The 26,483-nt window shown below is 41.5% G+C and overlaps 2 protein-coding genes across 3 annotated transcripts; one reads left to right on the top strand and one right to left on the bottom strand.

The window, feature by feature from the left end:
- Nucleotides 1-267: 267 nt before the first annotated feature.
- On the top strand, nucleotides 268-7,087 carry rpl5b (ribosomal protein L5b). Its single transcript, XM_005451147.3, has 8 exons — nucleotides 268-416; nucleotides 920-989; nucleotides 1,082-1,197; nucleotides 2,470-2,604; nucleotides 2,808-3,010; nucleotides 5,704-5,881; nucleotides 6,635-6,723; nucleotides 6,927-7,087. The coding sequence occupies exons 1-8, from the start codon at nucleotides 414-416 to the stop codon at nucleotides 7,024-7,026; spliced, it is 894 nt and encodes a 297-aa protein (XP_005451204.1). The 5' UTR covers nucleotides 268-413; the 3' UTR covers nucleotides 7,027-7,087.
- On the bottom strand, nucleotides 6,948-24,099 carry dipk1ab (divergent protein kinase domain 1Ab). 2 transcript variants are annotated; one of them, XM_019351991.2, is made up of 6 exons: nucleotides 23,620-24,099; nucleotides 20,918-21,068; nucleotides 8,960-9,094; nucleotides 8,757-8,864; nucleotides 8,507-8,680; nucleotides 6,948-8,417 (listed from the first exon to the last, which is right to left on the bottom strand). In XM_019351991.2, the coding sequence occupies exons 2-6, from the start codon at nucleotides 21,014-21,016 to the stop codon at nucleotides 7,605-7,607; spliced, it is 1,329 nt and encodes a 442-aa protein (XP_019207536.1). In that variant the 5' UTR covers nucleotides 21,017-21,068; nucleotides 23,620-24,099; the 3' UTR covers nucleotides 6,948-7,604. The 2 variants fall into 2 exon arrangements, with proteins under 2 accessions (XP_019207536.1, XP_025758854.1); XM_025903069.1 differs by lacking the exon at nucleotides 20,918-21,068 and having other exon boundaries at nucleotides 23,620-24,095.
- Between the last annotated feature and the right edge of the window lie 2,384 nt (nucleotides 24,100-26,483).

Raw genomic sequence — 26,483 nt, 5'->3', positions numbered from 1 at the left:
CAAGCGTTTGTCGAGACTTACCCACCGCTTTCTGCCTACAACAGGCTGAGATAGGAGCGGAAAAGACCAGCTGATTCTGAGGGGATGAGGTTGGAAATTTGATGTAATCTAAATGATTTTACACGGGAATGTTAAAACACCAAAACAAGAAAAACAAAAAAACTAAACACACACACACACACACACACACACACACACACACACACAAAACCAAGCACATAATCGGGTAAATAGCTTCCCCAGCTCTCTAGGAGGCAGTGTTGTGAATCCAAGGCTTCAAAGCGGCATGGCTCATCCTGTGACGCGGTACTTACTGAGCGTGCGCACGATGATCTTCCTTTTTCCAGTGCAGCGGAGTCAAGCCCCAGTCTTTGGCTCCGGGCTCCTTCATAAGGAGACAAAAAGACTGCAAAATGGTTTGTAATCTGTCCACATATGTGCCTATATGTATACATTAGACGTACATCTTGTGCTGTGTGGTGTCAGATGTTTGAAAACACATTGCTGGTGTTCAGATGAAGATAGATTCAGTCTTGCCAATGCCTACCCTGGTCTGCTTAAACGTGGCCTACCTGCTGCCTTCACAAAGTTACCGCTTCCTGTTGTCTGTAAAATGTTTAATTGTTTACATTGATGTGTGACCAGTAGGTCCTTAAGATCACGTCCTCTTAATTTCTGTTTTTATAACTACGTTTGGTCCTTTAGCTCAGCCACTGCCCTACTTAGCAGTTATGCTAACTCCTCCCGTTGATTTTCATTGGGTCGGCTAGCTGATGTTAACAGACTGTAATTTTTCTGTCTGACAGTGACAGTCCAGCTCCTAGCAGCATTATAAACCAATCTCCAAGTGTCTCACTGAGGAGTTGAGATGTGTCTTAGTTTTTGAACTTGCTGTTAAGTTGGTACTTCTGTTTTTCAGGGTTTTGTTAAAGTGGTGAAGAACAAGGCCTACTTTAAGAGGTACCAGGTCAAATTCAGGAGGAGGAGAGGTAACCCATACCCGTGACGCTCCCAGTCATCTCATGTTTGGCATATTGTGGCTATCATTCTGTTAGTAACTGATGATTTCTGTGTCTGACAGAGGGCAAGACTGACTTCTTTGCTCGCAAGCGCCTGGTCGTTCAAGACAAGAATAAGTACAACACACCCAAGTACCGGATGATCGTCCGCTTCTCCAACAGGGACATCATCTGCCAGGTAAGCGTTTGTTGCATGTGCACAATTATAACTGCAGGAGGTCAAGATATCTGTCAGACACTACAACATTTGGCTGAAAAAGGGTCCGAGAATTAAAGTTGTCATGTATAATAGTTAGGCTTTCTAGCCAGATAAAATTTGGATTCAAGAATTTTTATAATTTTATCTGTTTGAGCAAAATGTTCCAATGAAGAGGAGAGTAAGAATCTCAAAGTATATGCTGTTGGTGTTCCTCTGTACCTCACTCTGAGATCCACTTTTTACCCAAATCAGCTGACAGATCCACCAAACCACTTGTTAATCATTTATAATGCTGATATCGGGGGCAGAGAAGTGATGTTTATATTTTTAATAACATCTTAATGGTAGTAGGTGTTTGTGACGTTGACTTTAATAATTTGCCGGGCTGTCAAAGTTGATGTGTTAACGCGGATTAATCCGTCATCACGATTAACGCGATTAAAATTTTTAACGCTATTAACCCATTTGGAGCGCAGAATGACTCAAAATCCCTGAAATGTCTCTGTTTGTCCAAAGTTTGTCCATTCAGCACTCCAGATAGGTTAAATACGTTAAAAATGTTGTGTCAGTCAAATGTATTTTTACAGAATGACACATCAATTTCGTTTCTTCATTGCATCAATGATTAGAATTGCTTAATTTGTCAGAAACAGCTGGGTTGCTGTTAAGAACCTTAACATCCTTGCCTTCATAATGCAGGAAGTTTTGATTGGGAAAATGGTTCTACTGTTTCAGCCATGTTTGCTTGGTAGTAGCCAGCTTGCAGATCATTTTAACAAGCTTTCAGACAGCTCATATCCTTCATGCCCATCTTAATTCAAGGGTAAAAAGCTGTGCATATGCGTACTTCACAAGTACAGCACAGTAGTTTTTGATGAACAGAGCATTGCAGACTTAAGCTAATTCAAGTTGGTGCTGGTATAACTATGACAGCAGTAAGTCTGGCTTGCTCAAGCAGATCAAAATTAAATGTCACAAGAAAAAAAAAAAAAAAAAAGCACACACCCCGAAATTCACTTACTTTCATCTCTAGAGATCAGGTTTATTTTATTACCAAGTCGGTTTCTCTTTTGTTAGCTGCAATAGTCTAATAACCAAATCTAGCTAAATCTATAAAACGTTTAAAATTAGTTGCCATTAAATCATTGTGATGTGCAGCAGCATCATTCTGAGCTGCTTTAAAGTCCAGAGTATAAATACACCAAGTTTTTTCTCCTCCTGTGAATTCATTTCCTTGCGCTTGTGTTGCAGATCGCCTATGCCAAGATTGAGGGTGATATGATCGTGTGTGCTGCCTACTCACACGAGCTGCCAAAGTATGGAGTCACTGTGGGCTTGACAAACTACGCCGCAGCCTACTGCACTGGTCTGCTGCTGGCCCGCAGAGTATGTATTAAACCTGTTCCAGGAGATTTAAATTGACCTGAAATTTTAGAGAATGTTTAAGCAGATGTCAGCCTCCTAAAGATTTGCTGAAATCGGCGCAGATTTGTATAGATAAACTCTTGGAAACCAGAATAAAGCTTCTTGACTGCTGATCCAGAAATATCCAACTGTTAAATCTCTTAAATGACATTTTCTGTGCACAGCTCCTGAACAAGTTTGGCCTGGATAAGGTGTACGAAGGCCAGGTTGAGGTGACAGGTGACGAGTTCAACGTGGAGAGCATTGATGGTCAGCCAGGCGCTTTCACCTGCTACCTGGATGCTGGGCTTGCTAGAACCACCACAGGCAACAAGGTGTTCGGTGCCCTGAAGGGGGCTGTGGATGGAGGCCTGTCCATTCCACACAGGTAACTTCTACATACACAAAAAAAACAAAACATACCCAGGTGTGAGGTGTGCTGCTTGGCATATCACATTTTGGTGCTGGGCAGCAAACATGTTTTTCTAGCTCGTGTTGCAAAAAATGCTCCAGCAGTTTAGTTCTTAAAATATTTATACTTTTGAGAAGTTGCTTAAGCCACGGTCTTACGTACTGTAATGTTTTGTATGGATGTCCTAAGGAGTAAATCATTAGGTCTAGTTAAAGTCTAAAACCTCTGTAAATGCCATAGATGCATGCAGAAAATTAAACGTTCAAACATCTTGGTGCTACGATCTCGTGTTGAGTTTGAACCACAGACCTTCATGGAAAGCATTTGGCCAAGTCTCAGCAATTAGAAGTTGGTTTACGTGCAACTGTTAGAGTTTCGGTCTTGTTATTGCGTGTGCTAACTGAGGAAACTTAACAGAAAATATTTATCGTTACCGTTATTAGTGTTGCCTGCACCTCGCCTGCTGAGAAAAAAACCTTTTATGTTGAGCTTGTTTTCTTTGAGTTTTCCACCAAATTTTTACTGAAGCGCCTTTAAATTGAAGGCTGTTACTACCGTGTCATAAAGTTATTACTGAAGTACCTCAGTTGGTTTGGCTGGGGGTAGAAAAGCAGTTGTTTGTAAATTGAATCGTATCGTGTGACAGTGCTTTGAATTATTTGAAGACTGCAGAAGCAGCTCGGTGAAAGTGGTTGGTTTCAATCACAGCACCTCAATCAGAACCACAGGTGTTTTGAGTGGGAGAATGTGTTACTTACCTCTCTTCAGCAAAGAGTAAGTAGTGCTATTAGGTGTGGGAATGATTACATGTAATAGTCTGTTGTCAGAGAGAACATTGCTTTGCAAATGTGTGCATCTCGTAATACACCCACCACCTGGCCCCTTTTTCTTTCAAATTACCCATTAGCCTGTCAGTGTTGCGAATTTTGAATGAGACAGCCAGTGCATCGTGTCAGACGAGTCTTTGTAGAAGATGGACTTATAAAAAGAACAGCAAAGCGTTCGTCCCAGTGCTGTCAGAAACGTCCAAACTTGTGTTACTTAAAACAAAAAACAAAGAAAAGAAACTTGACTTTGTATTTCCGCTTTAAGTGCTGCGGTGAACACGTGGGACAGTTATCTTTTCCTCAGCATGAAAAGTAAAAGATAAAACGATCAGGTTCCCCCTAGCCTGTTTATTATTCTGTTGGCACAGTTAAGGATCCGCCATTTTACGGAGTTAATCACTGCACAGTTATTGCGTTAGACCGAGCAGGAAAGCAATAATAAAATAAGCATCAGGATTTTTATTTATTTTTTCATATACAAGCTACAAACGTTAAACTACTAAATGTTATCCTACTGTTACTCGTCTTACAAACGCAAACATGTGGAAGTAATTGATGGATCTGAAGATTAAGTGTAAAACGAGGCGGCTGATATCCTCCGCTTTCGGTTGACTGTATTACTCACTACCATCAGTGTCTCTGAACTCTCAAGCTACACAAACAGTATGCCTAATTGCAGGTGGATAATGCTTGATCCTGCAGCTGTTCTGTGTGGAATTTTATTTATTATTTTTGTAATTGAAACAGAGTTTTGCAATATGTGAAGCCTGTGAGACAAGAGAGCAGCAATTAGTGGTATGTCTTTAAGTCTCTAGTCATACTGGGTGGATCAAAAAGAATCATCTCATATCAGAGTCCTTTAATTTCGCTGCTATTCATCGGTGATGATCAATGTTGGGGCGGAAAAAGGAGTTTCAGATGATTGCTGGTAGCTAGCCTAACAGTAGCAGTGAGTCCAGACTTGCAAAAGTAACGGCAAAGGTTGACTGTGGACGGCACGGCATATTTCACTTGTGAACATTGTAGGTTTTGTATGTAAAATTGTCCATTAGTTTAAAAAAAATATATAAATAGATAGCCTTTTGAGATCGTTGATTCTTTTTATACAACCAGTCTAATGACATTTAGAATACTTTACACTGCATTGCACAAATGTGAGTAAATGTGTTGGGTTCAAACATTGTAGGCAAAAATAACTTCAGGTTGTATTTTGATTTCGATGCCTTTCTTTTCTTTTAAAAGCATGTTGTTAAGTAGATTTATTTCACTAGTTCATCTTACCCGCTGTCATTTGCTTGAAAAAAAAAAAATTTAGTTTGTTCTGGGGAGGCCACTATTTTAAAAAGAGCATTTTTTTTTATTAGAAATAAAATGGTTTATGCAATTAATTCTTAAAATAATTTCTTTTACTTCTTAGTCTGCACTTGATATCTTGTAATGCACCTATGCTCCCTGAAGATGGCAGTAATGCACCTAGGGGCAGTTTGTTTACCTCATTTACTAGAAGTGTTAGCTGTGTGTGGCAGGGAGAGATTAGATGCTCCTCTGCAAAAAGCCAAAGAGACTGAAACCGCATTCTCAGTGAGAGCTGGGTCCAGTGAGAACTGAGAAAACTAGAATGTCCAAATCTTTAAAAACAATACCCAATCACTGGAGAGTGGAGTAAGGTAGGCAGTTTTGGTCTTGGCTAAATGAACTTATTGGAAACCGAAGTGAAAATCTGACAACTTGCTTAACTAAACCATTTTTGTATTCAAAGAATAATTTAAATAGACACAGAGAAGACCAAGTGTATGGAATCTGCAATGTATATCAACAGTGCCTTCTCTTTTTTGTCTGCAGCACCAAGCGCTTCCCTGGGTATGATACAGAGAGCAAAGAGTTCAACGCTGAGGTCCACCGCAAGCACATCATGGGCATCAACGTGTCTGAGTACATGAGCTATCTGATGGAGGAGGATGAGGATGCTTACAAGAAACAGTTCTCTCGCTTCATCAAGAATGGAGTCACCCCTGATTCAGCAAGTTCACTTTATAAAATTACCTTTGGTCTGTTCTGCATCGTACAGAAATGGCAGGGAGCTGGCGTTTTTATTGTGATGTTTGAGTTTTGTGTGGATTCATAGATTTATTCAAATTTCAGGTGGCAGGGGGCTCTTTAGTTTTATTTAGTGTTGGAGTATATTGGTTTTTTTGTTTGTTTGTTTAATTGAACCTTGTGCACTGTAACTGTAGTTAATCTAGGTTAAACATGGGCTTTACTAAGCAATAGCCCTTTGCCGTCCACAAAGTAATTAACTAGAACATTCTAATCCCAGTGACAGGTGTATTGACGTTTTTCAAAATGTGTGATAATGGTTTGAGATTCAGTTCTAAAGAGATCTCATGTCACTTCCTGAGGCCAAGCTGTTGACTTACAAATCTTAGATCAGTCACAGCAAATTTGTGCCTTTGTACGTCTCAACATAGAACATTTGCACAACATATTTGCCAGATTAGTTTTGTGTGTTGAGCGATTTTAGTGGAGCTGCTTCAGCTGGTAAAATGAGAGAGCAGGATTCGGGTGTGGGGAATGAGTGATGCAGTGCATGAATGAAGCATTTCATCATTGATGTAGTTGCCACTATTTGAACAGTTTGGTTCTTAGAGTAGTTTAGGGCTGAAAAATCAGCTAAATGATAATAATCACATCTATTTTTGTGTGTGTGTACATTGTAAAATCCAAAATCGGTATTTTTTTAGGACACAAGATTGAGTCGTTATCCATTTTTCAGATTGAGGAAATGTACAAAAAGGCTCATGCTGCCATTCGTGAGAACCCAGTCCATGAAAAGAAGCCTCCCAAAGAAGTCAAGAAGAAGAGGTGAGAAGTGATACTTTGGTTTTACTTTAAATTTCAGTTCTGAGAAAGAGTAAAATTGGGAGGGAAATATCGGTTTGAGATCTAGGCTAATTCATAGGGAATACCACGACTCCAGTGCCTTTTTGAACGAGTTTTGCCACAGCGGCTCTGACGCAATTAATTTAAACTAAATTCTAATTGTGTGTATGTGTGTTTCTGCGTAGGTGGAACCGTGCCAAGCTCTCTCTGGCCCAGAGGAAAGACCGTGTCGCCCAGAAGAAGGCCAGCTTCCTCCGGGCTCAGGAACAGGAGGATGCAGATTAAGGCGTTGGTCTGCTCCGTTCCAAATGCAGAAATTTGTTCTAATAAAGCTATTGAAAAGGAATTGGTCATCTTGTGAGGTTTTTTCCTACGGCATTTGCCATAATGCGTGGCTCTTGAAACTATTTTAATATTAAAAATAGCTTTTGTTTTCGTAAAGAGTGTAGTTAATCTCTCTAAGTGGGTCAAAAAGAGCAAAACAGGGATTTGCCAAAAATAGTGTTGAACTGGATATCCACTGGAAGCCTTGAAAAACTGTTCATTACACCCATAGGCTCAGTCAGCATATTGTACACAAGCTACCCAAAAGAACATGCAGGATCTTACATCAAATTTATTATTCACCTTCATCCTGGTTTCAAAAAAATTGCACTGTTTACTGCAGTTAATCCTAACGGAGTCCGTTTGTGTACATGATTTAATATTGGTGACATTGCTGACACCTATAGTGCCAACTTAAAATACATCTGTTAAACATTGAATACCACAGGATTATTAGTTTCCACGGTGAAAATGATTGTCCGCTTTATTAAGAAACTTAAAGGGCAAGCGTCAGTCATTGTGCCGTTGTGCAATCCTTATTAGGAATCTTTCGTGTGAGAGATTTTCTTCCACAGCAAAGTCTTGAGGTTGTTTAGAATGAGTGAGTGTTCAATTTCCATCTGTTCTGCTGAACCTTTCAGTGCGATGCAAGCGTACAGCTGCTTCTCGAGCTCCTCGCTCATATCAGATGGCGCTCCCCTCAGAATGTAGTCCTTGAGTGTGTCACAGGCTTTGGCTAAGTTTGGCCTGGTGACCTCTGTTGTGCAGCGATGCTTGGTGAGGTCACAGGAAGTTAGGCAGTCGGCTCCATACAGACAGTCCTCGTCCACGTCGCAGCGCTGCTGCCTGATGACTTCTTGGAAGATGGCTTCAGGCACGATGTGGCGTGCATCCATCACCTTCAAGTCGTGGCGGTCGTTGTAACCGAAAGTGGTGGCGCTCACGTCGCACATGAGGAAGCTTCCAAAAGTGCCGTGGAAAATATCCTCGACCAGCTCCAGCAGTCCAATGGAGATCTTGGCCTTGTGTGGCCAGGATGGAGTGAACCACTGGTCCATGCTGCGCCGCAGACCGGCAGGGATCCACATTTCGATAATCCAGGGTAGACTAATCCCATACAAGGGAGAGTGTGGTACTTTCTCCGTGACATATAGATCTCCACAGAAGCCCAGTAGCTTGGGTGTGTGCTCTCTGTCATGCAGGACTAAAGCCAATAGGAATTCATTGAGCTGCAACAAAGCCCATGTGGAGCGAGCCTCTGGCAGTGAGATATGGCTGTCCTTATTGCCATCTGCAATGGACAATACTTGAGTTGCCAGGTCAGCGAGGTTTGCCTGATCCCCCACTTTGGCCTGTAAAGAAATGTAGTTTAAATGAGGTTTAAATCCAAACTGAAGCTTTGAAATTGGATCTGACAGTATTTAGTGTTTGGCTTTCTAACCTTTAGGTGGTCAGTGATCATCTCTCTGAACTTTTCCACTGAGGTTCCCTTGGTTGGTTTGTTGAAGGCTGCAGAAGTCTCTTTCCTGGGCTCACCTCCCAAATCATAATGAGGAGCCTCCTCCATCTGGCACTTAATAACACCCTCTAGGTCTCCCCAGCTCCCCGAGTAAACCTGAAATAAAGATGCAGCCAAATTAATAAAAAGACTGTCGAGTAACGTTTGCATTAAGAAAAAAAAAAAAACTGACCTGGCTGTTGGGGTTGGCAGTGAGGCACTTTCCCAGGTAAAGAGTCTGTTTCTCACACAAGCTGCTGCAGGCTGAGCCATCAATGACTCCTTTTTTGTATTTGTCACACTGAAAAATAAAAAAAAAATTGGCACAGAACTGTAAACATTTTGTCGGACCTGATGGGATTGGGCGGGTACATAATGGGAATATGAAATGCTCACTATTGAGTTTTTGCACTCGTGCCCACGACACAGCTCTGTGTAGGATGAGTACTCCACATAGACTATCCAGCTCCCCACGAACACTGCCAGCCATGAGAAGAACAGGTACTTCATGTGCAGGTACGAGAACCTCGCCTGTTGGCAACATGTTTCAAATATTTACGTTACTTTTGGAGTGAATTGTAGCTTTAAAACTGTATTGTGGGAGTTCATTGTTTTAAATTCATACACATCAGTGATATCAGGCTTTAAAAAAAACAATCTGCACTCTATTATGTTTCAGTACTGTATATGCAACACATACAGATATCTGGATATTGCAGTGCATTAAACTGTCAGATCTGTTATACTGGAGATTTGACACATAATGGAGATTAATGAGAGAATAAGAGTCATATTTGTTACTTGAGGCCAGTTCATTGCTCTTCCTTCATTTGATGAGCACACACTGTGTGTTACTTTGTAATTTTTCTTCACTTTTTCTAATGCACATTTATAAGATAAAATCAGGACCCTGCTGCTAATGTTGACTGAAGCATCGCTCCACATATTTTATATGTGAAAGCCAGCTCGCTTGTTATGATCAAAAGTCACTAACTTGAAAACAGCAGCAACGGTACAGTGACATCACTTGCATTGTGCAGGAACACAAATATGCATAAAACATTGGAGGCCTTGTAACAAAAAGAAATAAAACTACAAGTTAAACTTTGGGGAAACAGTGTTTTCACGCAAATCAGCATTCAGGATTCTTAACACAGTTTTGTCTTTTGCAAAGGCTGAAGTTTGCCGAGTTGTTTTTCACACTGCTTCTTTAAAAACTTAATTCAAGCCCTTCAATAGACTTGTGACCTGTCCAGGGAGTACCCCACTTCTCAACCTAACACAGCGGGGACAGGCTCCAGGCCCACAGCAATTCTGATTTAGATAAGAGAGTAACAAAATGGATGAGTGTGTCTGACATGGTTAACTTTAATGGGTTTATCTTCTAAAAAAAACAAAACAAATTTAAGGCCAGTATACACCATTTTCAAATGAACACTGACATCATTCATTTGGAGAAGTGGCTCAGGAGTTGATTCCAATGTCCTTGACTGAACTGCACATTGTTCTCAATGGTTAGTTTTGTGCCTTGTACAACAGTATGCTAACGGTGTTGGGGGCGGGGGGCAAAAAACAAACAAACAAAAGATGGCAATAATTTATTTTACTTTTTACCACTTGAGGGCAGCAGAACAATCTTTAAACCAAACACTTTCATTGCACGTTATGTCCTCATTGAGATTATCAGTTTATATACCCAGCAGACATAGAAAAAGAAAGATTAGCATTCATTAAGAATATTCATTTATTCTGCTCTGTTGCTTTGTTTTAGCGCCGTTTTTGTTCTCCACCACTTGCTGACAAAAAGCACTTAGAATTCCACCTTATTTAGTTAATGTTAAATGCTCTAAATGCTCTGGCTTCCTCCTACACATGGATGTTAGACTAACTGGTGACTCTTAATTATCTGTAGGCATGTGTGGGGGAGTGTGTGTGGTGGACTGGTGACAGGATGTACCCCTTTCGCTCGATGACAGCTGACACAGAGCAAATGACTGTTGACATATAAGGCTCTTCGTGCCCTCTCACCATCTTGTATGTCTGTCCTCTTTCTTGCATATGATCTGTATATAGCCTGAGACTCTCAGGCAGAGGGCTTTTATTTGTTCCAGAGGAAAAGCTGCAAACTAGTGATGGCATTGAGGCAGAAATCCAAAACTGAGTAACAGGCTGCCTGAAGAAATGAGGGCAGCAGAGTCAGCGGCCTCTTTAAAATCTCTTTCTAAGACATACTAATATTGGAAAGCTTCGTCTGATTCCATTATGTTTTTGTCAATTTAGTGATTTAGCTTTTTTCTGTTAAAATGTTTCCTTGCTGGCATCCTGTACACAGTGATGGTTTGTTTTGTTGTACTGCCATTCGGTTATTTGAAGCTGTATGATTATTATTATTATATTAAATAACAAGTTAATGGTGTTAGTGCTTTCATCCTCAGAAAAAAAAAGTGAAGAAAAAAGAGTTTGTTTGTTTTTAGCTAATAAATAAAATTGCTACCAGCGGTAATGTTACTCTTCTTTTACTTCTTTATTTTGGCTTCTCCCTTTAGGGGCACCACAGTGACCCCTACAGTCCAAGCACATGCATGTTACTGCCTCTGCCTCCATCTCACCTCCTCTGAGGTCTTCCTCTTTTTTTTCTCATACCTAGCAAGTCCATATTCAACAGCCACTTATCCCTCCTCTGCACACGTACAAACTATTTTACCTTGCCTCTCCAAACTGCTTAACTTAAGCTGTCTCTCTGATGTACTCAATTCTAATCGTGTATGAAATCTTAGCATCTTCAACTCTGCCACCTCCTATCAGTGCCAACATCTCCAAACCATACATCATAGCAGGTCCCACTTCCATCCTGGAAGCCTTCCCTTTCACTCTTGCACTATCTTTCTGTCACAAGTCACCCTTGACACTCGTCTCTCCACCCATTCCACCATGCCTGCACTCTCTTATTCACCTCTCTTGTGCATTGTGCATTGCTTTGGATGGTTGATCCCAGGTATTTGAACGCATCTCTAAGGAGCTTGGAAAGACAAGCGAATAGAATTCTTTAAGTTTCTTTAAGACGTTTCACCCCTCATCCGAGAAGCGCCTTCAGTTTAAGCCCAAATGGTGGATAGTCCCTGATTTGAAGTTGCCTAAGAGGGTCATTGACTACTATTGATCATGTGCCTCAGCAGCAGCAATTAGACAGAATACAGTAATTAAGGGCATAAAATGCAAGAACGTGGAACATAAAATCAGTCTTTATGCGGATGATGTGTTACCTTTTTTCCAAAACTCACAAACCAATCTCTCTGGGGTAATTGCATTGATAAACTCTTTTGCAAGAATATCAGATTACTCAATTAACTGGTCAAAATCTACAGTCCTTCCGATTAATTGCTCCTTCCATAATTCTTCTTCTACACCACTGCAATCTGGAAATATAAAAGATTTAGGTATTAATGTTTCTCCCAAGCTTGCAGATTTAACTAAATTAAACCATATCCCACTTTTAAAGAAAGTAGAAGGCGATCTGGCTAGATGGAAATGTCTACCCATATCACTCATGGGAAGGGTTGCCGCTATAAAAATGATGGTCTTACCAAAAATAAATTATTTATTCTCAATGATCCCAACTAAACCACCACAAGATTGGTTCAGATCTCTAGATTTGTATATGTCTAAATTCTTTTCGAAGGATAAACCCCCACGTATAAGCTTAAAAACACTACAAAAGAACAAGGATAAAGGAGGATTAGATCTACCTAACTTTCAACACTACTTTTTAGCCAACAAGCTTCAATTTATCTCAGGATGGCTAAAATATACCTTCTTAGATGAACCTTGGCTAGATGTAGAACAAGCACTTTGCAATAATCTAGAGATTTCAGACCTATCATTTATCAGCTCAAACATCAAACGACATGAATGCTTTAAAAGCGTCAACATCAGCTCTACTCTGACAGCATGGTGGTAGTTTATAAAATTGATGGAGTCTTCATTAATCCTATGCAAACGTACACCTATCTGGAACAACCCTCACATATTACAAAACAATAATATGATCAACTTTCCAGATTGGAGTTGTAAAGGAATCAAATACTTAGAACATATATTAGAAGGAACAGAATTTATTCCATTTGACAGACTAGTTACACAATATGGGATCAACAAGAAAAGATTTTTAGAATATCAACAAATTAAATCCATAGTAAAAAAGAAATTTAAACCCAGTCAAGTTGAACTACAAACACCATCAAGTGTGGTACAATTTCTTACTCTTAAAACCCCCAAATTACTTTCCAAAATACACAGAATGCTTTCTAAAACAGATGAATCAATATCACTTCCTATTTCAAAATGAGAAGCGGATTTATCAGTTAACTTAGACCAAAACTTCTGGTCTCAGATATGCATAAAAACCATTCATTTAATTAGAAATCCCAGTCTTCAATTAATTCAATACAAAATACTACATAGAGTGCACTATACAGGTCATCGGATGTTCAAGATGGGCTTTACGTCTTCCAACAACTGCTCACACCGTCAAGCCAATACACCGGACAATTACATCCACGCTCTTTGGTTCTGTCCACCAGTTCAGAAGTTTTGGCGCGAGATATGTGAAGACTTATCAAAGTGTCTGAAATGTAACATTCCAACTTCCCCTTTAGTGTGCTTGTTGGGCAGCTTAGATTATGTCACTACAGAAAAGAATATAGCCCATATGGTTTTCACTGCACTATGCATTGCCAAGAAAACAGTCCTCACGAACTGGAAAAATAAAAATAATCTTAATTCTAACCAATATAGAAATTATCTAATAGATTACATTAGTCTTGATACAGCCTCTGCCACCACATCAGATCAATTGCTCTGGGCTCCTTTGATCAGCTCCATCACCTAGTGGGGGTGGGGGGTCATAGTTTGGTCCCACCTTTCCTGTTGTGATTGGTGTGGGGGTAGGGACAGGCTTGGGGCATCGGGGAATTCCCCATGAGCGTCTTCCTTGGAGGGCTCAACCCGGGGTTGCGGTCATGGCCTGTTAAGGGCTCTGTTGGCTCTTAGGTGATGGTTTCCTCATGGCTGCGTGCAGCGGGGCTAGGGGAGGGTCTGTGCTGACGGACGTGGGTTACTGACCTGGTAGCCTGGCTGCCCCTGGGTGGATCCGGGGCGGGCATGGGGTTCTGGGGGTGCTCTGTCTCCGGGCTGGGGCTCTGGCTGGGCCTTGGGGGCTTGGGTCCTGGTTGGTGTGTCGCCGGGGTTGTGGGTGGGTGGGTATATGGGGCTCAGCCCTGGCGCAGGGTGCCGCCGGTGCATCAAGCCACCTGAGGGGCTCTTCGACTGGTGGGGAGGCTGTTACATCTTTGCAGAAGGTCTCCTCTCTCCAGGAACTCAAACTGCAGGTGGGGGAGAGATATAGGAGAAGTGGAGGAAGAACTCAACCTGGGTGTCTATTGTCTTGTGTAGTCTGGGAGATGAGTGGATGATGGGGTGGCTGCAGTTTTCTCTGTGGTGGGGTCAGGTGGGCTTCCCCCGGGCTCTGTGGGGCCGGGCGGCGCTGCTGAACTTTGCCCCGTTCCAGATTGGCCTGGGCCCCCTTGCCTTGGTGGGTTCCAGAGTATGGGGGTGCCTACTGGGGTCAGCGGGGGAGCTGGCCCCAGGGAAGGGCCACTTGCCCCTCCCTTCCTTCCCTCCCCATGTCTAGCTGCCTCCCTCTTCCTCCTCCACCACAATTACCCACACATGCAGGGCCTTGGGGTGAAGGTGTGTCACCAGGGTGCAGGGGAGGCATCCCCCCCCCCCCCTCTGTCCCCTTCTGGCTGCCTGTGCCTCAGTTTTATCCCACAACTTAGACATTCACATTACTCACACTCTCATAACACATACATATAGGACCTTGGGGGTGGGCACGCTACACGGCATCCAGAAGACCGTCAGGGTGTACAACCTCACCTCTGGTGCTGTTGCCCACCTCTCAATTTTAAATACACGTATACATTGAGGGCTATTGGGAGGGGCTATGCGCTTACCTGCTGCTCTCTGGCAGGTAGCTCCATGCCCTCCTGGGTTTTAAATGCACCTTAGAACACACATGCATCAACACTACATATGAGCGGGAGGAGGGAGGTTTGGAGTCTTCACACATTCCCGTTCTCTGTTGCCTGTTGGGGCGGGGGGGCTGGGAGTTGGCCATCCGATTGGGGTCTGGAATGTGGGGCCTCCCTGCTGCTGCCGAGTCGGGCTGTCTGCTTCTCTCCACCCCAGGGAAAAGGGTAACACTACCTGGGTCTGGGTGCAGTTTCACCCTCTAGGGGCAAGGGTACCTAGACCTGGGGTATAGAGTACGCTTGGGGAGTGTGATTGTGTGTACAGTGTCTATTTATGTCTGTCTCCACGTTGGTGAGTGCTGAGTAATTGCATATGAGAGCATGAGGGTGGGAATGGATGTTCGTATCTGTGTGAGCCTGTTTGTCTGTGTCTATATGTCAGGTCGGGTATCAGACGCCACCTCTCTAGGGACATCTCAGGCCCTCCATGGTATGGAGGCCTATCTCCCCCCACCACTCCCCTGCCGGTGGCAGACGCCCTCAGACATCGGTGCATTGGTGATTCTTGATGTCCAGGGATGGGCGTTCAGGTACCCACCGGCTCACTCCTGGTGGCTGCTTGTCAGGGCCTGGAGCCTGGGGCTCGCTCGGGCCCCTTCGGGGGGTGGGGTGCCCTTGGCCTCTGGGTCTGGGGCTCGGTCCACTCTGGCACAGCTGGCTGCCGGCGGAGCTCACGGGCACGTCACTGCAGCCCCCTCTGGCTTCTGCTCCGCGGCTGCTGAGTGACCCCTCATCTGGGGCTCTCCTCAGCTCTTTCCGGGACAGTGGCACGGTTGCCCCTCCGTTGGTCTTCCTTGGTCTCTTGTGCTCTGAGGGTCTCTGGATGTCTGGAGTCTGGATCTCCTCCATACCTGCTTCATGCCCTGGAGGATGGGGCTATGGCTCCCCACACCCTCTATCAGATCGTTACATGAAGGAACCTTTTGAATACAAGTGCGCTCATGCTCACAGGTGTACACACGGGTGCTCACACACACAAACTACACCTTTTTTGGCTCCTACCTCAAAGCACACTGTGTGCTGTCAATCTTACGTGCTGCACAATAATATTCAATATTTAGTATTTACTGTTATATTCACATAGATTATCGCGATGATGTTGCTAATTATATTGCTCTCTTTTTTTGATGGTTTTCTCTTTCTTCTTTCTCAACAGGTGATCCAGGTCATTGATATATGTATTGTTTGTCTGTTTGTTTTGTTTGTTTTTGTTTTTTGCCCTTTATCACCGTTCCTCTTCCCCGCTGTTTTTCTTTCCCTACCTCTCTTTCTTTCTCCCTTTTCTTTCCCCCAGTTATGTCTGTCCCGTGTGTAGCAAGTGAAAATAAAATAAACAATAAAAACAAAGGTCAATCAAATGGACCAATACGGCAAGGCTGGGATGGTCCATTTGGTAAAGTAAATCCGTTGGGCATCTTTCTTGGCCTTTAGACAATAATTCTGATGGCAAAAGAACCAAACGGGACAGGCGAAAAAAACAAACAAACAAACAAAAAAAACAAAAACATGTGCCTCATCACATGAGTCAAAGTGTGAAAAAGGCTGTCGGTCATTATCAGCAGAGGTTTTGGGTGCAACCATTGTGAGACCCAAAAGTCCCAAGGCCCACTCACATCTGTCACTTGTGTCAGTTGATCTCAGTAAGTCACGTGACAGGGTGAGGCAGGGTCTCACAATGCTTTCACCTGAAACCTCTGCTGACCGTGGCATATGTGTTGCTTTTTCAGATGTTTTAGCCCATTTAACTTTGCTAGACATGTTCTATTTAAAGTATTTTTTGATTCAACAGGTGTGGGTATGGTTAGTGACATTTAACTCAGCTTTCTAAAAAATGTGGTCAATGAAAGTTATTATTACTTTTTTAAGAATAATCCAAGTAAAATCTGTCCAAGGATATGAAACATTTACAAATATGCCAAAAACAGAGAAATCAGGAAGTATTCAAATACTTTTTCACAGAACTGTACTACCACAGTACCACTAATGGATGTCTCCCTTTTACAATATTCAGACTCAAAGTCATTATAGTAATTAACACAAGTTTAAGGGCTAAAAGATGAATGAATTTGTTGCTACACAGCTGCTGAGAAAATGCTAAATTCAAACTCAGCACTGCTTTAATACAGCATTATCTATGGCTTTTATTTATGGCTGAATAAATGGCTCAAGCAGGTCACTTACGAGCCGTAGAGTGCACCTCAGTACCATCATTAACATTACTGTTTCACTTTTTGAAGAAAATAATTATGGAAAGCACAATCAATTTGGAAAATGAGTATAAAAAATTGTGTTTACAGTTGTAATGGTCTGATGTAAGTGAATAAAGAGACCTTTTAATTTATGTTTTCAGTAGTCATTTGGTCTATTAGTAAGGGAACAAGCCTGTAAAAGGAATGCAAATACGCTCTAAACTGAGTTGTATCACTGAGTACATCATTAAAGCAATTGCTTCTAAATAGGTGCTCAGTAATTAACAGTAAATGGTGTTTGCGGCCTGCTGTGTGAAACATTTAGAGTGACTCCAGACTCATTACTGTGTCTTTTGATTTTCTTTCTAATTCCCTGCCCGATAAAATATACACTCCACTTAGATCTATAATGGCATTTTTCCAACTGGAGAACATTAGTGAACAAAAACAGACTTTTTAGCAGTCCCACTTCCTTCTCTATTAATGGTTCTTGCACTTAGTGCTTGACAGTGATGGACACCCCCTGCTTCCCACCTCTGCCCCTTTCAGATCCAATTTATTTATTGGCATAAGTCACTCTATCTCTGTCCCCCTCATCTTTTTCCTCTCTGTAGCACTCTACAATCCATCTTCTTCTTTTCTCCCATCAATGATAGTTTAATAACAGTTGTAAGACAATGTAATAAAAGTCAAATATCTGATTTTTTCAGTACTGGAAAGTAGATTACGCAGTATTTGTCATTCGTATCTCTTTCCAAATGGTTTTGTCAACCATTTTCTGCTTTCAACGCCATAGATAATGCAGAAATTCTGCTTTCAGACAGCCTCCATATGTCACTGTCTAATCTAATTTTTTGCCACGCAGTGACCTCAGATCTCACGGTACTCAGTCCTGGTGTTATTAGGATAAAAGGAGGAGGGAATAAATTAACATTTAAAAGCAAAATTAGATTAATTTTGAGCCACTTGTTGGCTGTGTATCATGCCAAAAACACACTATTGAACCATTATTTTGTTGTAAAGTTAAAGACCCCATAATACCTTATCACCCCAATAGAGCACTTGGCACTCAGACTGCTGACTTACTTGTGGTTGGGATATTTAAAAGTAGAATAGGAGAAGAAGCCTTCAGCTTTTAGTCTCCTTTTCTGTGGAACCAGCTTCCAGTTTGCATTTGCAGACATGCGCTCTGCTTTTAAGATCAGGCTTAAAACCTTCCTTTTTGATAAAGCTTATAGTTAAGGTTGTTCTCCCTTAGTTTATTGTTCACTCTACCTTTTTCACTCCCTGTGTATTTGCACACCTCTTTGCATTTAATTATTAGTTATTATTCATCTCTGGCTTTGTTCCACGGTGTGTTTTTTTGGTCCTGTCTCTCTCCCATCACCCCCAACCGGTCGTGGCAGATGGCAGCCCCTCCCTGAGCCTGGTTGTGTCAGAGGTTTCTTCCTGTGAAAAGGGAGTTTTTCGTTCCCACTCGGGGTTTTCTCTGCATTGCTGTAGGGTCTCTACCTTACAGTATAAAGCACCATGAGATGACTGCTGTTGTGACATCTGACAGTGGCTCTCTACCATTTGGGACTGTGAAGTTCGAGTACATTGTTTTTATTTTACTTTTTTTTTTTAACTAAGGGCACTGAAAAAGCAACACACACAAAGTCAGTATCTGAAGCGATAGTTCACAGGAAATTGAACTGAAGTTTTTACCTTGCATCTGAGATCAGTGCTGATATAATTTGGCTTCTCGGTGATCTTTTCACAATGGGGATAGGGGGTAGGGAATTGGGGGGGGATGACATCACATACAAAATGTTCTTATGAAATTTTATTTATTCTGTCTCTATGGTGTTTAGAAAGGCTTGTGTCCTGTTGGTCAATGATGCAGAACAACAGTAAAGGAAGTAAGATTTAAAACCACTGAAGCATGTCAGTTATCAGTTATTCACTCCCAGCGAAGAGTGAGGAAGAAGAGAAACAGATAATTTATGTAGCAATGAAACCTATTTTGGAAAGAAAATCAAACCCTGGTGCAGTGCTTGTTCATGTTTTTGCAGCTACAGTTTAAAAACGTCCTCTAAACTTTTTGTTCATAAAGTTACTGTTCTGAAAAGAGGACAGCTGTAAGGCTGCATCAACTGAGTGTGGATGTGTGAGTGTGACAATGATCGTGACTGTTAAAAACGTAGCTGTGCAAAACGGGCAGATTGTGGGCTGTCGCTTTCGCAACCAAACATCGCTCAGCGTTATAGAATGGCTGAGTATTTGTAACAATAAACCATAGAGACAGAATAAATAAAATTTGATAAAACATTTTGTCGGCCCCAATTTGAGTTTTACACCATCAGAGTGACATTTTGTAAAGGTTAGCACCTTGGGCTGCATGCCACTTTTTCCACATCTCCACAGGATTATTTGAGATTTAAGGCTTAGGTTTAGTGTTTTAATTGGAATAAACACCGGCTTAGATTGTTGAAACAGACGAAGAACAGATAGACAGACAGACACTTAAAGATTCATGATGCTATTAGTAAAACTCCATTTTCTCTTACATTTTATTTATGTAGTGACAATTTACAACAACAGCTTCATTTATACCATAAGGTAAAGACCCTTAATTATTAGAGAAAGAACCTTAATGATAAGGTGACACCCTATGAGCAACACTTGGCAGCAGTGGGAAGGAGAAAACCCCTTTTAACAGGAAGAGACCTCCAGTAGAACCAGCCAATCATCTACTGCTATTGGTTGAACTGTGAGGAGAAAGAGTAGAGAAAAAACAGGAGCACAGAGAGACAAGGACAAATCACAAACTGGAAATGACAAAAGTTAATGACATTTGGTAGTGACATATAAACAAAGGAAGAATGAAAATTAAGATACCCGATTCAGCCCTGACATTAAGCTTTATCAAAAAGAAACGTTTGAAGTCTAATCTTAAAAGTAGTGACTGTCTGTCTCCTGAATTTAAACTGGGAGCTGGTTCATAGGAAAGAAGCCTTCCATCCTACCTTTTGAGACTGGAGGAAACACAACTCCGCCTGTAGTCTAAGAGCAAAATTCTTAGGCTGTGGCTGGAAAACACTGGTGGGAGCATTGGGACTAAACCTGAACATTAAAGTTGTCACCTTTTGAAAAGTTATCAAGCTGGAAGACATTAAAACTGTGTTTTTCACAGCTGTATATACTGAACCAACTGAGTTGGGTGATAATTTGATGTGTACTCATTATCAAAACTGATTGCTTTTATAATGCACAGCCATTTGAGCCATTGTTAACATGAAAATATTGACGCATGAATCTTCTGCACCGAATTCTCATTTAACTATAACACTGATATCACTGGGAGTGCAGGTTCATTCCTTTTTTGACATTTTAAAACAATCGTTCATTCTGACTGGCGCTGAGATCTGCTGGCCCTCACGCATATTATTCCAAATTCTACACTTTTCCAATGTGTCTTACTGATAATGTTTAAAAAAATGATGCACAATCACTGTGCAAGCGCCCTGCAAAAAAACAGGAAATCTATTTAAGTCTTGCTATTAAAATATCATTGTTGTTGCTTTGTCTATTGATTGATGTACTTACAAATCTGACCGTGCAGATCCACAGCAAATTTAACAGCAGTAACCGCACAAGTAAGTGCTGTGTGTACCTCCCATCTATTGTATTGCAGTTGAAATACATCAACAGCAAAAACATTATGGAAATGGTGCTCTATGGGGAAAACAAATGTATGGTTGGCCTTTTTCTAATCGATAGTTTGTGGCTTTCGTTTCAAGTCTGGCCTATGCTTTTCTATCTGCTGCATCATGTATTGACCCTTTGTGAGTTGAGAGAGTTACACAAACATGGCTAATGAGCCCATATTGATTGTGGCTGCTGTGACAGCTATTAATTAGAGACTGACTGGGAACTGTGGCCATATGCTGAGGTGGGTGGAAAGAAACAGTCTGTCTTCATCTGGTTGAACTCTCCTCTAAACCAACCCACGGCTCTGTATTTAGCCCTGAAGGTTTCGTGAAATAACATTGAAAAAATCGAGGACGTGCTGTACTATTACAAAGGATCACCTGCTGTTGATCTGTTGAAGCAGAGAGGAGATTTAAGCTGATCACGAGCACCACATCACTGTTCTGACACTTGGTTTTTGCAGCGTGCACACCATTCATCCATTATGTATGATTATAAAGCTATCCCTCAGAGGTTGCTGTTTAATGGGCTCTTGTGGAGGGATGAGAAAGACATGAGAACAGAGAAACAAAAGATGGAGAGGCCAGGAGGATTCATTTGCAGAGAGGTGGCTTAATATCACTGACAAATAGAAAAGCAGGCCAACATAAAGAGAGATGCAGCTAAAGGACTGATAGAAAGATGCATCAGAAACAGCCCAGCCACGCTTCTCCGCTTCTTCTCTCTTCGAAGTCTCTGAAGAGAGAAAGGAGGCCACATTGTTGGAACAGACATTATGAAGATCTGACTCATCACTGTACAGACAGCAGACAACCCCTCCCCCTGTAATATCCTCCTGAGTAATACAGCAACGTTAACACATGTGAACTTTATCACCAGTTGTTCTCTCTGTTCTGAAGTTAGACATCTAGCTCTTTGACATCATGGCCATTTCCTTTGCAGCGATGCATGCAATAATAACTTGCAAACTCTGCCATTCACTTCCCATTGTTCTAAAACAACAAATCTTAAGCATCTTTTCTCTTTTACTGATATCTTTGCAGTATTTAAATAATATACATAATGCGCTGTAATACAGCCAAGATGAGCTTCTGTAACTCAAACTGAGAAAAAAGCTTACGCTGGTTCTGATAGAAAGCTGTCAGAATTCACAGTCCATCACACTTTGTTGTGCATGGGGCTGCATAGCCACAGACCAGTCAGCCACAGACACCAGAGCATCAAAGGTGGACCACAGAGCAGTGAAAGAAGGTGATGACACATTTCTTTTAAACCATGTGGATGGCTGAGTGCATGTGGCTTGTTTGCCTGGGAAACACCTGGGACCAGGGTGTACTATGGGAATAAGGCAAGCCAGAAGAGGCAGTACAACAGTTTGGGCAATGTTCTGCTAGGAAGCCTCCAATCACGCATCTGTTGGATGTGCTGGACAAACAAGTCCAATCCATGGAGGCCCCACATCACCACTTAAAGGATCTGTTGCTAACATCTTGGTGCCCGATACTACAGCTCACCTTCAGGGGTTTAGTGGAGTCCATGTCTTGATAGGTCAGGGCTGTTTTGGCAGCAAAAGGGGCCCAACACAATATTAGGCAGGTGGTCATAATATTACCTGTGACGAAATGCTTCATGTGCAGCTCCATTTGGAGACAACATTAATTTTTTTCTGATTTCAGTTAAAACATATATACAATTGAACTACTCATGAAATTTGAGTCATTTTAGTGCAGTGTTTAGGGCTGTTGCAAAAAATACTATTTATATTCCCCCCACCACCCCTCCCCACCACCACCCAAAACCAATAAGATAAAAAAGGAAATGGAAATTTGAAAGGTCATGATGTTAGTATTAGGAGCGTGTCAAGTTTTAGATTATCACTTGATACATGATGTTTTAGCAATTTTTCCTAAAACTCTGTCTTTGAAGCACCACTTGAATGTGAAATAAAGACATAATATCTGATGCACATTTTATTTGCATCTGAACAAGACCAACATTTCCCGCTCCCTGGGCTGATCAGTATTTCACTATTTCAGTGGAAATAGCTTCTCTCAAAGGATGACTGAATGACACTTCTTAAGTCGTCACTGGAAGGCTAGGGTGGCCTAGAAAACTGAGCGATACTGGTGGCTGTGCCTTGAGACTGGCTGTCTCTTCTTTTTTTCACTGCATTTGACAGTTTTGTTTCTAACATGCATGAGTATGGACAGGAAGCAAACAAGAGCAGCTGCCGAGATAAAACAGTGAAGAAAACGGTGCAGATTAGATAAGGAAATTTGTTAAATTAGGTAACGCAAACGAAACAAAATGCAATAACAATAGTTTGACAGAGAAGTGAAGCATTTAACCCTCTTTAGCCAAGTGGAAAACATGCTGAAGTTGACTTTCTGCTCGTCTGTGCATTTCGTTTCCTGAGACCTCCACCTGTCCTTGAGGGACTTCCCCAGTTTAATTTTACTTATGAACAATTCCTCTGTGGACTTCACCTAATTTCACTCACAGAAAATTATTACACAATATTCTTTCAAAGATTCTCAAATGAGGAGCAGTATCATATCAAACAGAAATCTAGAACTTTATATTAACTTACATCAAAACATGAAACGTTTGCAGTGCATAATCCAGCTGAGTGAAGGTAGAACAGCCATTAATATCTGGCGACTCTTTCAGATATGTCACACTAGATCTATGTGACATATCTGAATGGCTTACATAATCAAAGGAGATCTTAAACTTTTGCAGCATAAAAAGCCTCTTTTGAATGGATGACAACCAGCTAAATGCATCATGGAAGTGGTTGCTACAGTAACGGGGATCAGGAGGATGGTTGAGTCCTGTCGAGCCGTCGAGCATCAAGTGACTTTATGACTCACTGTAAGAAGCCTACACAGTATTCTGCAAATTACCTCGAAATCCATGTGAGATATCTGAAGGTTAAATTAAAAAAAAAAATAAAAAAAAATAACAGTAATCAAACGCACCGTCGCTCATTTAGGCTCGCTGTAACATCCGAGCGCATGCAAACATACATCGACAGATTTTTAAATGGACTTCACACCAGAGTGAAGATGGATTTGCTTACCTGGATGTACAGAGGCTTTCTGAAGAACCCCCATGGAAACAGACCTCTTGCCATTGCAAATGCCGAACATCTCACAGCAGCTGCTGAAGCAATAAATTCGGTGTGCACTTCACATTCGTATCAGGCAACGCCTGTTGGAGTGACCCTGGAAAATTTCCACATATAAATCATCATTATTAGTGTCGGCAGCACCGTGGATGTGCGTTTAGGCGCCGAGAGGCAGCGGACTGAGCTGCACCGCTTGCTGCAGCGCAGTCAGACTCATATTGGTTTATGATCACTTCTGGAGGCGTTTTGGCCAATTACAGAAAGAGGATGCGCACCGGTTTCCTAACCTTCCTGCGTTTCCTTAACAAATGCTAGCGATTTGGTTACGTTTTGGTTCTGTTTTTGCAAATTAGGCCATAAGGCAGTTCATTCAGTATTTTTTTTGTTCATGCGAACGCTTCGGATATAAATTATTTTAACGGGTAAATCATTTCATACCACTGGCAAGCCCTCGTCTACTGAATATTGATTTTCCAATTCTGCCATGTTCTCCTTTAAGTCATTAAATAGAACAAAAACATTCAGATGAGTCAGAAATACAGGCTGTTTTTTCCTGTTATTCGTAGAGCACTACGAAACAGAAACAAAAATACCTACATCGAACAATAATTTTGAAAAAAGGATATATATATTTGTCTATGGGCAGGCGGAAATCGAAAGCTCTGTAGGTATCTTTCCATTTCTGTGTAAAGGTGTAAAGCTCAACTTTAGGACTTGAAATATAAATAAATCAGTCAATCAGGTATTGGTAATTTGTGATAGTTTCGTTTTCTTTTGTTCAAAATTATGTATAATGTGAAATACTTGCTTACATTACTAGTAATAAAACTTAATATTTATTATCAGTGTTGTAAAGAAAGTTTATTTATTTCGGTATACTTAATTCAAACAAATTTTGAAAGTTGAACATGGAAATGAAGATAAACCAAATGATTCCTGCCTGCAAGTGGGAAAATATTGTGTAAGGTCATAGACTGTATATAAAAGAAGGACGTATGTCGCTTCCAAATCTGAAAGGTGAAGCTAGTGCTGAAGCATTCTTTAAGTCCTATTCAATACGGAATGGTTTTGAGTTTGTAAATTGTGGTCCCATTTAAGGTAAAAACAAAAGCAAGTGACGACATATCAACCCTATTTCTGTTTCCAGTTTTCTACTGTGTTGATTGAGGCCGTCATCTTTTTTTTTTACTTGTAATGCTTTGTGTCTCTTTTCTTTAAATTAGAGTTCTGAACCCTAAAACTGATCAGTTTCCAGCCTTTTGTGCCATTTATGTGCAGCATGTTTTTAAGCAAAGTTTTTAGAAACCTTCAGAAAAGCACCCTCTCAGATTTTAGTGTGAACTTTAAGTTTAAGATCACGACATTTTCGTAGCAATCAATCCAAACCATGGAGTATTTTAATGACTAACCTTGTGTTGTGGACAGTGTTGGGGAGTAACGGAATACATGTACCGGCGTTACGTATTTAAAATACAAAATATGAGTAACTGTATTCCATTACAGTTACCGTTTAAAAAGGTGGTATTCAGAATACAGTTACTTTGTTGAAATAAAGGGATTACACGGCGGTCTTTTCCTGTTTCATATGTTAGGCTGTGCCCTCTCTATTTCTGGTAATTCCACGCTGGTGGAAACCCAAACAAGGCTCTAATGCCTGTGTCTCAATCTCACAGCCCATGTATACAATGTAGCCTTATGGGCAGTGTAGCCCAGTTGTAAGTAAGCTATTAAGACTCGACTGTACACTGTGTTCGTGTTTTTCTCCGAAACAATAAGTTCCATTGGAGCAGCCTTTCAAAGCCTCTCTCCTTCTCTCACTAGCAAAGTTGACCCAGACAACAAAGTAAAGCTAGTTTTCAGCTACGAGCCCGAAATGGAACCCGAAGTATTAGCCAAATGTCCCTTTAATAGAGCTGCTGTTTTATAAACGCGCGGAATAGTTTTCTATACGAGATCGCTGCAAAAAGTGCAGCCTTACCTAATGTCCACCCTACTGTTACTCGTTTTGTATTAATACTTAAAAATCTAGTTGGTATTGGTATGGCGAGTAGCCTTCAGTAATAGTAATAAATCACACAGCAACAGTACATTCATGTAGTTGTAAAAGGCTTGATAATATATGAAGTAATCCAAAGTATTCAGAATATGTTACTCTCATTGAGTAACGTAATGGAATACGTTACAAAATACATTTTGGGGCATGTATTCTGTAATCTGTAGTGCAATACATTTTAAAAGTAACCTTCCCAACACTGGTTGTGGATGGACAATGCGTTCTCATCCCAACGCTGTCACAACTGGTGCAGGGACTCAAGCGCAGAGCGGGTAGTCAGTTCCAACACAGAGTTTTATTTCCAACACCAAGTGCAGAATATGTACAGTGGGGGAAATCTGGGTAGGAGAAGGGTCCCAGGGAAGATCCAGGGGAAAACGCTCGTGCACTCGTCTCCTCCTCTTACTCCAACTCACACACAACCACACAGTGGGGAGGTCACAGGTCCAGGGAGAAAAACTAACACACAGGGAAAAGGCAAGTTACACCAAGTCACTAATCTCACACAAGCTAACGTCACAAGAGCTGAGAGGGTCACTAACGTGTTAAGCACAATCATCCAGCGATGAGGATCTGTGTCCCAGCCTCAAGTAGTGCTCCTGGTGATGACTGGTGATTGATGACAGGTGTGTGGGCCAAGGGCGGGAGCCCGCAGTGAGCTCCGCCCAGGCAGAGAGGGAGAGAGAGAGAGAGAGAGAACCAAAACAGAACATGTAGCCTTGTGGGGCTGGCCGGGCAGGCATGGAGACCATGACAAACGCTA

The sequence above is a fragment of the Oreochromis niloticus genome, linkage group LG23, assembly GCF_001858045.2.
Source record: "Oreochromis niloticus isolate F11D_XX linkage group LG23, O_niloticus_UMD_NMBU, whole genome shotgun sequence".
Lineage (NCBI taxonomy): Eukaryota > Metazoa > Chordata > Actinopteri > Cichliformes > Cichlidae > Oreochromis > Oreochromis niloticus.
The sequence above is the reverse complement of the archived record's forward strand: the minus strand, read 5'-3'. Positions and strand labels throughout refer to the sequence as shown.

What these genes read in the sequence shown, in the direction of transcription:
- rpl5b (XM_005451147.3), top strand. An exon ending in GGCCTGTCCATTCCACACAG is followed by an intron (nt 3,011 to 5,703) that starts GTAACTTCTACA and finishes TTTTGTCTGCAG; the next exon opens with CACCAAGCGCTTCCCTGGGT. An exon ending in ATGGAGTCACCCCTGATTCA is followed by an intron (nt 5,882 to 6,634) that starts GCAAGTTCACTT and finishes TCCATTTTTCAG; the next exon opens with ATTGAGGAAATGTACAAAAA.
- dipk1ab (XM_019351991.2), bottom strand. Translation starts at nt 21,016, where the DNA reads ATGAATGGTGTGCACGCTGCAAAAACCAAGTGTCAGAACAGTGATGTG. An exon ending in CTTCAACAGATCAACAGCAG is followed by an intron (nt 9,095 to 20,917) that starts GTGATCCTTTGT and finishes TGTTGCCAACAG; the next exon opens with GCGAGGTTCTCGTACCTGCA. An exon ending in ACGAGTGCAAAAACTCAATA is followed by an intron (nt 8,865 to 8,959) that starts GTGAGCATTTCA and finishes TTTATTTTTCAG; the next exon opens with TGTGACAAATACAAAAAAGG.